Here is a 15642-nt window from a genome sequence, read left to right as displayed (position 1 = left end):
ACCGCAGCCTTGACTCCCCAGGCTCAAGTGATCCTCCCACTTCAGCCTCTCCATGACTGGGACTATAGGCGTGCACCACCATGCCTGAATGATTTTTTTTTTGTCGTTTTTGCGAGACGAGGTTTTGCCGTGTTGCCCAGGCTAATCTCAAATTCCTGGGCTCAAGCAGTCTGCCCACCTTGGCCTCCCAAAGTGCTGGGATTACAGGCGTGAGCCGCCACCCCCAGCCTGCATGCTTTTTAAAACAACAATTCTATTAGTCACCCTCAAATGGAAATGGTGGCACCTGGACCGTGGGTCAGCTTGCGGGTGGGCTCCTTCTGAAATCGCTTTTCTAACTGATAGAAGACAAAACTGCTTCTGATGGGTGTTTGAAGTATTCCTTTCCTATCTCCAGATTACTATCATGGGTTCCTATTTACGTTTTAAATGGGCTCGTATCTCTGTGCCCTCTATTTGTCAGCAATCGTCTTTCTTACTTTGACTTTTCTTCAACGTCCACTTTAAGTATCTCAGCATAGTTCTGAAGGGAGCATTCCTGGATTGTCCTGTCCGAGACGTGAATTTTAAGAATTTTAAGGAAAGAAATCTGCTTGATCTAAATTTATCACTATTGGCAGCCTGTCCCTCCTCCCCTAATCAAAACAAAAAGCCAAAAGAAAATGAGGAAAAAAGAGAAAAGTTACTGGACAAGGACATGTTTTGTTTTGTTTTAATTTTAAGACATGTTTATTTTGCACATCTAATGGCAGCACCAAATTTAAAGAAACAAATCACGTTTTATTCTAAAATGTTTTCTCATTTACGAAGCTGGGTTTTTTTGGTCATTAATTGAGTATACTGCTCCCAAAATGAGGAGATAACAGTTAAAAGTGCCAACTGAAATATAACATAAATGGCATTTCAAGTAATTGCTCTGAGAACTGTGTTTAAAATGTGTATCGCAGGCATCCTTCCTTCCCTCTCAGCTCCCTAGCAGCTCTGGTTTTTCCTAGTTTTTGTTGCCACTTCACATGCTGATCGATTGACTGAAGTGCTTTGGTGATTGACACACTATAAAACTGGAAGTGAGCCATATCTGCATTAGTAATTAGGCTCCTATTAAATAACTGCTTCTTTATTCATGAGTAGTAAGTATTAATTCAAATGGTCATTTTACATTTCATTCTCTAATAATTTCATGAGACGTAAAGCTTAGCACAAAATCGCCACTTTCGCAGGGATAACTGAGCAATATTATTTATCAAACGTACTTAACTGTTAATCTAAATCTCTTTTGTCTGGGAAGAGTTCATTTCCTTCATGCAAGAGAGAAAACATGCCTTCATTCACTGTTCAGTTACCACCATGGAGGCAGGTAGGTTCTCTGGAGAATTTTCAGAGGGGAGTCGTGCCTGGTATTGAACCCTGTAGATTTCCTGAGAGCCTGCGGAGAACAGCTGCACTTTCTGTGGAGAGGAGAGACTTCACTTCTCTCTGCACATGGGAAGTTGACCTCTGATGCTGGAAAATTCAGTTATCTGTATTTTTTAGACATCTGTGCCTGAGATGGATTTTATATATTTAAGTTAAGATTGAGGCCCACATGAACATTCCTGTCTGGATTCCTTTTTAGAAAGTGGCGTTTGATGTGTGCCTACTTTATTTATGTGACACTGTTTATGTGCATTCCAGTGATCATTAACAAAGGCTACTTGGTGGAAAATCGTGATGAAAGTGGATTTAAAAATGGCTGTATCAGCTGCAGGTTTAGCAAGACTATATTGACTCTGAGTCTAGTGAGAACCCCTGCATCATCAGTTTGTGTTCAGCCAACCTTAAATCCAGAGAAAAGGCAGTTTAGTCAACCATGCAAAAAAAGGGCAAAAGAAATATTGTGGATTTTGTTGGGACAAGGGTTTAATATTCTATATACCGGCCAGGCACAGTGGCTTATGCCTGTAATCTCAGCACTTTAGGAGGCCAAGGCGGGTGGATCACCTGAGGTCAGGAGTTCGAGACCATCCTGGCCAACATGATGAAACCCCATCTCTACTGAAAATACAAACATTAGCTGGGCATGGTGGTGTGCACCTGTAATCCCAGCTACTCAGGAGGCTGAGGCAGGAGAATCCCTTGAACCCAGGAGGCAGAGATTGCAGTGAGCCAAGATTGCGCCACTGCACTCCAGCCTGGGCGACAAGAGAGAAACTTCATCTTAAAAAGAAAAAAAAAGTTCTACATACTAACAGAAAATCCTTCAGTTTTCCTACATTATGTGTAAGACCAATTTGTCAACACATGATTGGTGAATTGGGCCTGTATTAATCAGCTTGGACTGCTGTAACAAGTAGCACTGACTGGGCAGCTCAAGCAAGAGACACTGACGTCCTCACAGTTCTGGAGGCTGAAGTGTAAGGTAAAGGTGTCAGCAGAGTCGGTTTTTTCTGGCTCATAGTGGCTTCTCCTCCTTGAGTCCTCACAGGGTCTTCCCTCTGTACTGTCCGTGTCCTAATCTGCTTTTCTTAAGACACCAGAAATATTGACATAGGGCCCACTGCAATGACCTCATTTAACTTAATCACCTCTTTAAAGACCCTGTCACCAGATACAGCCATGTTCTCAGCTACTGGAAATTAGAACTTCAGTGTATGCATTTTGGGAGAAACAGTTCAGCACATAACGGGGCAAAATGAAGACAAGTTGTTGTATTTAGAGTCTTTATAGCCCCCTTTTCCTCTTTATCAGGCTCACCACTCTCAGGACCCCTAGTTTGTGTCCTGGTCTCCAGTTTGGGGACCTTGAGGGCTATTGAGAGATTGTGGGAACAATGGCCAACATCCTAAGGAAGGCTTTGATCAAGATAAAAGTTAACTAACTCCTCCCTTGAAAGTTCATCCTAAAGTTTTTCACTGTGATTGTTTTTCCGTTTGGTATCATTTTCTAACATATGACTAAGCTCTCAGAATAAAAGCCGGCAAAAGGTTGATAAAATACTGACACATGGTATTGAAATAATTCTGAGCTGGGTGCGGTAGTTCATATCTGTAATCACGGCACTTTGGGAGGCCAAGGTGGGTGGATCACTTTAGCCCAAGAGTTCAAGACCAACCTGAGCAATGTAGTGAGATCCCATGACTACGAAGAAAATTTTTAAAAATTAGCCAGGCATCATGTGGCTTGTCTGCGGTTCCAGTGATTTGGTGGGCTGACGTGGGAGAATCTCTTGAGCCCAGGAGGTCAAGGCTATAGTGAGCTGTGACCATACTACTGCACTCCAGCCTGGGTGATAGAGTAAGATCTTATATCAAAAAAAAAAAAAAAGAGAGAGAGAAAGAGAAAGAGGAAGGAAGGAAGGAAGGGGAAAGGAAAGAAGGAAGGAAAGAAAGGAGTGACAGTGGTGGAAGTAAAAGGGTGGAAAAACTGGATTAGGACTTACCAGTTGTCTCAGCCTGGGATTTCTTTCCTTTGCAAATCTAGAAGTAGTGCGGCATAGTGCTTAAGAGTATAAACAGCCTGGGTTCAAGCCCTGCTGTATACAGTTCAGCACCTGTAAGATACTGGGAAGATTACCTAACCTTTCTGTGCCCCAATTTCCTCATCTGTAATGGGGGGAAATGACAGTACTTACTTCGTAAGAAGAATGTAGTTGTAAGAATTCAAAGAGTTGTTGAGGCATGGTACCTCATGTCTTTAATCCCAGCACTTTGAGAGGCATGGATTATTTGAGGTCAGGAGTTTGAGACCAGCCTGGCCAACATGGTAAAACCCCATCTCTACTAAAAATACAAAAATTAGCTGGATGTGGCGGCGTGCACCTGTAATCCCAGCTAATCTGGAGGCTGAGGCAGGAGAACCACTGGAACCCAGGCGTCGGAGGTTGCAGTGAGCTGAGATCACGCCACTGTACTCCAGTCTGGGCAACAGGGCGAGACACTGTCTCAAAAAAAAAAAAAAAAAAAAAAAAATCCAAAGCATTAATAATTCTGATGAAGCACATGGCATTGGCACTGGCCACAGAAAGTGCTTCGTGGCATTAGAAGTCATTAATTTTTGTTCCTTGCACACTCTCCATCCTCTTCCCCGACTCAGCAGCATATCTGGAAGAGCTGCCACTGTACTTAACACATGAACCTGGTCTCCAAGTGAATGTAGGAATCTTTTTGTTTGTTTGTTTCTTGGCATTACAAAAACAAAAGTCCAGTAACCCTATGTGTGTGTGAACATTTGGGGGCAGGCAGTACGCAGGGTGGCTGAAGGGCTCTGGAGTTGACACCACCTGGTTTCTTTGGGGACCTGCAACTCAGTAGTTTGTTCCTTGACCTCTCTTTTCTTCAGTTTCCAAATGTGTAAAATGGGAACAAAAACAATAACGGGGTTGTTTGGAATTAAATGTGATGATACATGTGTAAAGCTCTTAACATGCATGTGGTAAACTTGTTAGTTCTTTCCATTTTCAAATGTGAAACTGGAAGACAGAAAGTAATTCTGTTTCAGATGTCTTTGCAAATGACCTTGCCTTCTCTCCCTCCCAAATGGGCTGCCTGATCATCCTGGCTCATGTGGCGCCTCTGCTTTGTGAAGCCGAGTTTCACATGTGCAGCAGTAATGAATGATCACAACCCACATATTCATAGAGTTCAACTTTTATGATGCAAACATTTACAAAAAAATTGGACAGTGTTGAGTAGCTATGAGAATGTTCTCCCTTGTCCTCCTTGTCAAAGCCCCTGAACACATTATTTCACTTCTTTTTTGTTTTTTTTTTGAGACAGAGTCTCACTCTGTCGCCCAGGCTGGAGTGCAGTGGTGCAAGCTTCCACTCACTGCAAGCTTCCACTCAACTGCAAGCTCCACTCACTGCAAGCTCCGCCTCCCGGGTTCACGCCATTCTCCTGCCTCAGCCTCCCGAGTAGCTGGGAGTACAGGCACCTGCCATCACGCCCAGCTAACTTTTTGTATTTTTAGTAGAGACGGGGCTTCACCGTATTAGTTAGGATGGTCTCGATCTCCTGACCTCATGATCCGCCCGCCTCGGCCTCCCAAAGTGCTGGGATTACAGGCGCGAGCCACCGCATCTGGCCCTTATTTCACTTCTAATGTGCTTTAGAAACGGCGGTTGTCTTTGAAAGGAAAGCAGCACAAGCGCAGAGATAGCCAAAACATCCGACTCCCTGAAATCACTTGCACACTGAAGTCCATTGGAGGACGTTCCTGGCAGGTGGAAAGAGTTACTATAATGAGATAGAATTATTAGTCCCTATTGATTTTATGGAATTCCAGAATCAGGGAAAAGAAAAGCAAAGAAATAAAATCCAAGAAAACCCAGGCAATAATACTCAGTAAATTAACAACTTCCTTCCCAAGACATACACATACAGGTGTATGTGTGTATACGTGGGTGAATTTTTTTTTTTTATTTTTTTGAGATGGAGTCTCGCTCTGTCACCCAGGCTGGGAGTGCCGTGGTGCAATCTTGGCTCACTGCAACCTCTGCCTCCCAGGTTCAAGCAATTCTCTGGCCTCAGCCTCCCAAGTAGCTGGGATTACAGGCATGCGCCACTACACCCAGCTAATAGTTGTATTTTTTTAGTAGAGATGGGGATTCACCATGTTGGCCAGGCTGGTCTCGAACTCCTGACCTCGATTGATCTGCCCACCTCGGCCTTCCAAAGTGCTGAGATTACAGGTGTGAGCCACCGCACCTGGCCTAAATTTTTATATATACATATATATATATTTACACACACACACACACACACACACACACACACACAGCTGACCCTTGAATAACTTGAGGGTTGGGGGTGCCAACTCCCAATGCAGTCAAAAGATCCATGAATAACATTTGACTTCCCTAAAATACTTAACTACTAATAGCCTACTATTGACTTGAAGCCTTGCTGATAACGTAAACAGCTAACACATATTTTATGTGTTGTATGTATTGTGTTATGTATTATGTATGTATTTATGTGTTGTATGCTTATGGTATATTCTTACAATAAAGTAAGCTAGAGAGAAGAAATTGTTATTAAAATTGTAAGGAAGAGACAATGTTATATTTACTATTATTAAGGGGACGTGGATCCATCAAGGTCCTCATCCCTGTCATCTTCACATGGAGTGGGATGAGGAGGAGGAGGAAGAGGGGTTGGTTTTGCTGTCTCAGGGGTGGCAGAAGCACACAAAAAAGTTCGTTTATAAGTGGACCTATGTAGTTTAAACCCGTGTTGTTCAAGGGTCAGCTGTACACACGCATGTTTAGGGGTACATTTACACACATGTATTACATATCTAGTTTACACATTAAAAGTGCTGGAGTTTGGTTTTTTAAAAAATCACCTGTATCCATCTGGGTTAAAGGAAGCCTGGAGTCAGTAGCTCACGTGGAAAAAGGCATGTTTTGGTTATTGTCACTTGCTACCGCGACCTGAGTTAGTAATCTAAGTTTACTCTCAGAAAAGTGAGTGCTTGCTAAGGCTGAATAACTAAAACAGGGGTGTGATATTTTCGCTACATTCTTCACAATTCAGAAAACGTTTAGAGTTCTCTATTCAGTTCCTGGGAGCTGCATTTTAAAATAAGGTTATGTCCAGAGCCTTATGACAAGGCAAGAATGTCTTGTTAAATGATGAATGTTTTCAGGAAACCAGAATATTGAGGATAAAAACGAGAGATTCTGGAGGTGATATATGATAGCTATGTTCAGATACTTGAAGGACAGTTACATGAAAGTGGAATCCAAGATCTTTTCTGCAGCTCTAGCGTGTAGAATATTACGAGGGAGCTTGAATCAATGTAAAAAAAGATTCTCTGGCCAGGCACAGTGGCTCAAGGCTATAATCCAAGCACTTTGGGAGGTCGAGGTGGGCGGACCACTTGAGCCCAAGTGTTTGAGACCAGCCTGGGCAACGTAGCAAGACCCTGTCCCGCAAAAAAATACAAAAATTAGCCACGTGTGGTGGTGCATGTCACTCTGGAGCCTGAGGTGGGAGGATCACTTGAGCCCAGGAGGTTGGGACTGCAGTGAGCTGATATCGTGCCACTGCACTCCAGCAGCCTGGACAACAGAGTCAGACCTTGTCTCAAAAAACAAAAAACAAACAAACAAAATCCTCTAATGAGGGAGTTGTCTTAAAACAAAAGGACTGTCTTAGGAGCTAATGAATTTCCTATCACTGGAAGTGTGGTGTGACCCACCACACCCACCTAATCGCTTTCTGTCACTTGGAGAAGGCCTGGGGTTTTTGGAGAGAGAATTCCTTCTCAGTGCTAGATTTTGGGCTAGATATCTACCAGGGTCCCTTCCAAATCCAGGATTTGTCTGCCTAGTCTCCTCCTGCTGATAATAGTCATCTACATTTATTTTTTTCCCCAGTTTGTTTCCTCATTACTCTGACTTTTAATTTTTTTCCATTAATAGACATTTTTGGAATGGTTTTACATTTATAGAAAAATGAGCAGAAAGTACAAAGTTGCATACTCCTCACTCTCTCCCTCCTCTCCAGTTTCTCCCACTATTACCATCTTTCATTCGAACGGTGCATTTGTTATCACTGATGAGACAATATTGATGCATTATTGTTGTTGAGTGCATAGTTTACATGAAGGTTCCCTGTTGGTGTTACACATTCTGTGTGTTTAGACAAATGTGTAATGACATGTTCCCACCATTAAAGTATCATACAGGGTGGTTTCACTGCCCTAAACATCTCCTGTGCTCCACCTATTCATCTCCTTCCCTCCCCCTGAGACGCAGGTAGCCACTGATCTTTTTGCTGTCTTCATCGTTTTGCCTTTATCACAGTGTCATACAGTTGGACTCATGCAGTATGGAGCCTTTTCAGATTGGCTTCTTTCACTTAGTAATATGCATTTATTTATTTATTTATTTATTTATTTATTATTTTTGAGATGGAATCTTGCTCTGTCACCTAGGCTGGAGTGCAGTGGCACGATCTCAGCTCACTGCAACCTCCGCCTCCCGGTTTCCAGCGATTCTCCTGCCTCAGCTTCCCGAGTAGCTGGACTACAGGCATCACCACCATGCCCAGATAATTTTTTTGTATTTTTAGTAGAGACGGGGTTTCACCATGTTAGCCAGGATGGTCTTGATCTCCTGACCTCATGATCCATCTGCCTCGGCCTCCCAAAGTGCTAGGATTACAGGTTTGAGCCTCCACGCCCAGCCTATTTATCTATTTTCAGAAACAGAGTTTCTCTCTTGTTGCTTAGGCTGGAGTGCAATGGTTCAATCTCAACCCACTGCAACCTCTGCTTCCCAGGTTCAAGCGGTTCTCCTGCCTCAGCCTCAAAAGTAGCTGGGATTACATGCATGCGCGTCCACGGCTGGCTAATTTTTTTGTATTTAGTAGAGATGTGGTTTCACCGTGTTGGTCAGGCTGGTCTCGAACTCCTGGCCTCAGCTGATCTGCCTGCCACGGCCTCCCCAAGTGCTGAGATTACAAGCGTGAGCCACGGCGCCTAGCCTTTTTTCTTTCTTTTTTTTTTTTTTACGGCCTCCCCAAATACTGGGATTACAGGCGTGAGCCATGGCGCCTAGCCTTTCTTTCCTTTTTTTTTTTGAGACAGAGTCTCACTCTGTAGCCCAAGCTGGTGTGCAGTGGCACAATCTCGGCTCCCCATAACCTCTGCCTCTGGGGTTCAAGTAATTCTGATGACTCAGCCTCCTGAGTAGCAGGGACTGCAGGCACGTGCCACCACACCCACCTGATTTTTTTGTATTTTAGTAGAGACGGGGTTTTACCACGTTGTTCTGGATGATCTCAAACTCCTGAGCTCAGGAGATCCACCAGCCTTGGCCTCCCAAAGGGCTGGAATTACAGGCATGAGCCACTGCACCCGGCCAGGAATATGCATTCAAGGTTTCTTCATGTCTTTTTGTGGCTTGAGAATTCATTCTTTTTATCTTAATATTCCATGGTCTGGATGCACCATAGCATGTGTTTCTATTTACCTGTTAGAGGACATCTTGGTTGCTTCCAAGTTTTGGCAATGGTGGTGCAGGTTTTTGTGAGGACCTAAGTTTTCAGTTCATTTGGGTAAATACCCAGGAGAAGGACTACTGAGTATGGTGAGCATTTTGACTACTGAGGATGGCGAGCATGTTTACCAGTTCTCTCAAGATGCACTTTTGTTTTTAAACAGCTGCTACTGATTCTATTTTTTTAAAAAAATTATTGTATATATTTAAGGTATACAACTTGATTTGATATATGTATACACTATGAAAGAATCATCCATCACAATCCAGGTAACTAATATATTTATCACTTCACATAGCTACCCTTTTGTGTATATGATGAGCATACATAAGATCTACCCTTTTAATACATAAATTTCTAGTATACTGTACAGTATTGTTATCATCCATTGTATCTCCAGAACTTATTCATCTTACATAACTGAAACTTTGTATGCATTGACCACCATCTCCCTATTCCCCTCTCCCCACAGCTCCTGGCAGCCACCACTCTACTGTCTGATTCTCAGTTCAACTATCTTAGACTCTACCTTTAAGTGAGATCGTGCAGTAGCTCTCATTCTGTGCCTGGCTTATATCGATTCTGGATTGAGACTTTGCAGTGTCTTTGTTTCAGGTCTTTCAAGTTGCATATGTCATCATTAAAGCTGCCAATGCCCCTCGGCCCGGAAACTGGATTTTGGAGCGTTCTCTAGATGGCACCACGTTCAGCCCCTGGCAGTATTATGCAGTCAGCGACTCAGAGTGTTTGTCTCGTTACAATGTAACTCCAAGACGAGGGCCGCCCACCTACAGAGCTGATGATGAAGTGATCTGCACCTCCTATTATTCCAGATTGGTGCCACTTGAGCATGGAGAGGTGGGTACGGTGCCCGCTGCGGCAAGAGCTGTTTCCTCATCAGAGTCTCCCTGTCTCAGATGTTAAGACGGCCATTGTCATGGCCAACATTAAAGACGCAAAATTGATCTCTCTCAATACCAAACTCTTTAACATAGCTATCTAGCTCTATTTAAAGTGGCCTTGAGTCAAGTCTGTTATGAGTAATTTCACAAACAATATAGTTTACCTTGTTGACTTCCTCTCTTCAAGGAGGCTCTCAGTCTTCACTCTGCTCTGATTTAATGACGCCCTTGGAGCCTCCTTCAGAGCATCTTCCCCACAGCACCCTGGCAAGAACGTTTGTTGAAATATTAGAGAGCTAAAATGTCCCCCAAAGTTGTAGTTCTCAGTTTTCTCAGTGTTCTCCTCAGCAGGTGGTGAGCGCTGGAGACTCTTGAAGTCTTGCAGCTTAGTCCCCAGCATGCCCAGATTGTATACACTTCCTTAAAGTCGCGGTATAATGAGACACAGCCCATTCTTTGGTGGCACCTGGCTTGATGAGATCAAACTACAAAAACTCTCCAGTGCTCTTCACAGCGGGAACTCTGCAGTGAGCTGTGTGTGGTTTCAAGGGCAGAGATTAATTAAGGCAGCCTGTATTATTCAGGCTTTGTGGCACTTTTTCTTTGTTCTTCTCGAAGCCTGTTCATAACATTTAAAATTTGCTTCAGAGAAGGTGTAGCCCCGGGACAGATGCTGAAATGTTCTAACCACATGGAGAGAAACAGTCCTCTTAAAAGATTTGCAGCAATAATGCCATAATGTGATGGATACTGCAGTCTTTGTTCTTCACATTGTAGTCTGGTTCCACATCTGATCTTCGGCAAGTGAGGGTTTTCTTTTATATCAAATTTTAAAGTTTAAGACATAATTTGCATTCAGGAAAGCATACAGATTTTAAGTATATAGTATATCTGAGTCACTGAAATAGATAACTTCAGTAAACTGAAGGCATTGAGATCATGGTAATTCACAAGTAATTAACGAATGTTAGACATACTTTTACAAGAAGCTAGTTGTTTTGTTTTGATTTTAGATAGTATCTCTTAAAGATTCTGTCCTGACATTAGACAATCAGGGTTATGTTTTTGCATGCTTAAAGTTGACATTTGTGGCCAGGTGCAGTGGCTCACCTCTGTAATCCCAGCATTTTGGGAGGCTGAGGCAGGCGGATCACCTGAGGTCAGGAGCTCAAGACCAACCTGGTGAACCTCGTGAAACCCTGTCTCTACTAAAAATACAAAAATTAGCTGTACGTCATGGTGCACCCCTGTAGTCCCAGCTATTCAGGAGACTAAGGCAGGAGAATTGCTTGAACCTGGGAGGTGGAGGTTACGGTGAGCCAAGATCGTGACACTGCACTCCAGCCTGGACCATACAGCGAGACTCCATCACAAAAAAAAAAAAAAAAAAAAAAATTGACATTCGTCTATTTTGATGCCTTCATCTTCAGATTCATACATCCCTCATCAATGGCAGACCAAGCGCTGATGATCTTTCACCCAAGTTGTTGGAATTCACTTCTGCACGATATATTCGCCTTCGCTTACAACGCATTAGAACGCTCAATGCAGATCTCATGACCCTTAGCCACCGGGAGCCTAAAGACCTGGATCCTATTGTTACCAGACGCGTGAGTATGGGACGGCAGTCCTGCCACTGTGAAAGATTAATTTTATTCAAGGGAACTATTATTTTTCTTCTTTCCTTTTTGGTGGTTCTTTCCCCCACGTGTTGGCCTTTTTTCTTGCCAGTGGCTATATCCTTATTTCATGTAAGATTGCTGTGTTGTTACAGATGCTGCCTTTAGGTGATGGACCAAAATCGTGTCCTCAGGTCCCTCACCCACCCTGTCCCCGTAGTGCCATCATGTGGTGAATGTCATGGTCTTTATTCATCGCATTGTAGTCTGGTTCCACGTCTGATCTTCGGCAGCTGAGGATTTTCTTTCATAGCAAATGTTAAAGTTTGAGAAATAATTTACATTCAGGAAAGCATACAGATTTTAAGTATATAGTTAAGGGTCTAAGACTGATGTCACAAAAATCTTCATATCCCTTCAATAACCCAGAAGTGGGATTACTAAGTTATAGGATAGGTGGATGTTTACCTTTTTAAGAAAATGCTAAACTTATATAAAAAGGATTTGTATCCAGCTGGGTATTGTGGCTCACATGTGTAATCCCAACACTTTGGGAGGCTGAAATGGGAGGGTCACTGGAGCCTGGGAGTTTAGGACCAGCCTGGGCAATAGAGGGAGACCTCAACTCTATTTAAAAAATAAAAATAAAAGTAATTGTATCCGTTTTGTAGTCTGACCAGCAATGTGTGAGAGTTCTGGCTGCACTACACACTCTTAGATATTTAGTGCTATCAGTCATTTTTATGCCGGCTGTTCCTGTGTGCATGTATTGGCATTTTGTGATGTTAATTTGTGTTTCTCTGATGACTAATGTTGACAATGTGCTTACTAGTATACGATCAGATTTTTTTGTCCATTTTTAAATTGGACAAAAATAAGCCTCCTTGTTACTGACTTATAATTTTATATATTTTGTGTATGAATCCTTCATCAGATACGTATATATTGCAAACATATCCGTTCTACTTGGTGTTTGCTTATTCACTTTCCTGTGACTTTTGATGAGCAGAGGTTTTGTGATGAATCCCAATTCACCATTTTTTCTTTTAAGATTAATGCTTTCTATGACCTCAAAAAATATTAGCTTATTCCAAATTTACCAAGATATCATGGTACGCTTTCTTTTAGTAGCTTTATAGTTTTCGCTTTTACATCTATAATTCATTTCATATTAATTTTTGTATTTGATGTGAGGAAGGAGTCGGAGTTTTTTGTTTTTTGTTTTTTCCTATATGTATATGCAATTGGTCTAGCACCATTTGTTGAGAATATTTTACCTGTTTTGGGGTCTTTGTTGAAAACTATTCAACCTTATGATTGTGGGTTTATTTCTGGACTCTCTACTGTTCTGTAGATCTATTGGTCTATTCTTGTGCCAATAACAAGCTTTCTTGGTTACTGTAGCTTTACAGTAGGTCTTGAGAGGTCAGGTTTCTTGTATTTCCTTATAAATTTTAGAATCAGTTTGTCAATTTCCGTAAAAAAAAAATAAAGCCTGCTAAGATTTTCATTGGGATTCCATTGATTCTTTAGACCAATTTGGGAAGAATTTTAGAAGACATTTTAACAATGTTGAGTCATCCAATCTGTGAACCTGCTATAATTTTTCACTTATCTAAATCTTCTTTAATTCCCCTTGGCAGAGTTTTATTGTTTATTTGAAAAGGTCTTGTTCAATAATGCTCAATAATGTTCAATAATGAAAAAAGAAGGCCAGGCACGGTGGCTCATGCCTGTAATCCCAGCACTTTGGGAGGCCTAGGCGGGTGGATCACGAGGTCGGGAGATCAAGACAATCCTGGCTAACACGGTGAAACCCCGTCTCTACTAAAAATACAAAAATTAGCCGGGTGTGGTGGCGCACGCCTGTAATCCCAGCTACTCAGGAGACTGAGGCAGGAGAATAGCTTGGACCTGGGAGGTGGAGGTTGCAGAGCCGAGATCACGCCACTGCACTCCAGTCTGGATGACAGACCACTGAGACGCCTTCTAAAAAAAAAAAAAGGCACACATAGTAAGACTAAACTGTTATTATTTATAGATGACATGGTTATGTATGTAGAAAATCTACAAAGCAACTACCAGAAATACAAAGTGAATTTAGCAATGTTGCAATATACAAAATCAATAAACAAAAATGAATCACAATTTTAGTCACTAGCAATGAATAATGGAAAATGAAATGTAAAAAGAAGTCTATTAACACTAACATGTAAAAACATAGAGAAGTGGTGAGTGCATTTCTTCAGAGGAAAGCACTTTGTTCTGTTAATGTGATTGACATTTCTTGATTTTTGTGTGGTAGACTAACTTTGCATTCTAAGGTAACTCTTAGTTGTTCATGATCTTTTCTAGAGAGTGCTGTATTCAATTTACCAATTTTTTAGGATTTTCAATAATGAGTTTTGAAAGAATACTGACTTGGTTTAAGATGCAGCCAAGTTGGGGAATTCTTTTAGACTTCTTTGGGTTCTGATGAACTAATTTGAGCCTAATTTATTTTTAATTGAGCACAGGATTCTTTGTGCATGAAATATAATTTTTGAATGTACATGTAATTATATTTTAGATTGCCAACAAAAACTCTTAAACCACATGAGATATTTGTTGGTGTGCCAACATTTTCATTTCACTGAAATCTACGTTTTAATTTTTGTTCATGACTTTCTTTTTCCTTAGTATTATTATTCAATAAAGGACATTTCTGTTGGAGGCATGTGTATCTGCTATGGTCATGCTAGTAGCTGTCCATGGGATGAAACTACAAAGGTGAGTTGTAGTATTTTACATTTCACTAAAACTTCAAAAAAGAAATTGTACCTATAATATTTGCATTGCTCTTTTTTATTCAAAACAAACATGAAAGGTATAAAATTATGCTGCAGAAAACAGATTTTCAGAGGTTTAACTGGTATCATTTTTAAAACAATTTCATTTTGCTTTGGAGGATATGTTTCTAATTAAGTTCTTACAATGACTTTTTTATGTGATAAAATATCCCTAACATAAAATTTACCATTTGAAAGTGTACAGTTCAGGGGCCTTATTAATTTTGAAGCCCTTCTGTCTATAAGAAAGTCAAACAAAAAACATGTGCAATTATAAATTATGTTTACATTTTTTTTAAAGAAGGGTTTTCTCTTCCTATTTTCTCCCCTTCCATTTTGTTGGTACTAAATCAAGATTTAAAAGGGGCATGGTGGCTCACACCTGTAATGCCAGCACTTTGGGAGGCAGAGGCGGGTGGATCACTTGAGGCTAGGAATTTGAGACCGGTCTGGCCAACATGGAAAAACCCCATCTTTACTGAAAATACAAAAATTAGTGGGGCATGGTGGTGTGCACCTGTAGTCCCAGCTACTCGACAGGTTGAGGCAGGAGAATCGCTTGAACTCGGGAGGCGGAGGTTGCAGTGAGCCGAGATCATGCTGCTGCACTCCAGCCTGGGTGACAGAGCGAGACTCTTTCTCAGTAAAAAAATTTAGAAAAAGATTTAAAAGTTTATCTGTTTTAGCATTACAGTAAATGAATAATATGACATCTTCTTTTATTTTTTAAATTTTTTGTTTATTTATTTATTTATTTATTTTGAGACAGAGTTTCGCTCTTGTTGTCCACGCTGGAGTGCAGTGGCACAGTCTCGGCTCACTTCAACCTCCACCTCCCGGGTTCGAGGGATGCTCTTGCCTCAGCCTCCCGAGTAGCTGGGATTACAGGCACGTGCCACCATCCCCAGCTAATTTTTTGTATTTTTAGTAGAGAGGGGGTTTCACCATGTTGGCCAGGCTGGTCCTGACATCTTCCCTTTTAAAACACTTATGTGAAGTTATTTCTTATTTTCTTCTAATCTTTGTAATTCTTTACCTCTTGAATAGGACTATTCTATTATCGATGCCGAAAAATATATAGATGAACACTAAGAAAATTATTAACAGGAGCTTCTAAACCCTTAATGTCCATGCATCTTTTTTAAAAAAGCTTTTATTAGCTAAGTCGTATTCTGGTTTTGCTTTCTTCCTCTTTACTTCTGTTTGTAACCAGGTTATTTGTATATATTGGCATCTAAAAATTAAATGCCAGCTTGCTTTGATGATATTCATATATCCTCTGTTGTGAGGTCTTGCCACATATTTG

At 41.4% G+C, this 15642-nt stretch overlaps 1 protein-coding gene across 1 annotated transcript in view; it reads left to right on the top strand.

Annotated features, from left to right (window-relative positions):
- The window catches only part of LAMA1 (laminin, alpha 1), a 189664-nt gene that overhangs the window by 74100 nt on the left and 99922 nt on the right, over positions 1-15642 (top strand). Inside the window, exons 8-10 of the mRNA XM_011957824.1 lie at positions 9603-9845; positions 11320-11499; positions 14188-14277. Of these exons, the coding sequence (XP_011813214.1) occupies positions 9603-9845; positions 11320-11499; positions 14188-14277 (513 nt within the window). The remainder of the gene's footprint in view (positions 1-9602; positions 9846-11319; positions 11500-14187; positions 14278-15642) is intronic.

The sequence above is a fragment of the Colobus angolensis genome, unplaced genomic scaffold (assembly GCF_000951035.1).
Source record: "Colobus angolensis palliatus isolate OR3802 unplaced genomic scaffold, Cang.pa_1.0 Scaffold45, whole genome shotgun sequence".
Classification (NCBI taxonomy): Eukaryota; Metazoa; Chordata; class Mammalia; order Primates; family Cercopithecidae; genus Colobus; species Colobus angolensis.
Note: the sequence above shows the minus strand (reverse complement) of the source record. Positions and strands in the feature narration are given on the sequence as shown.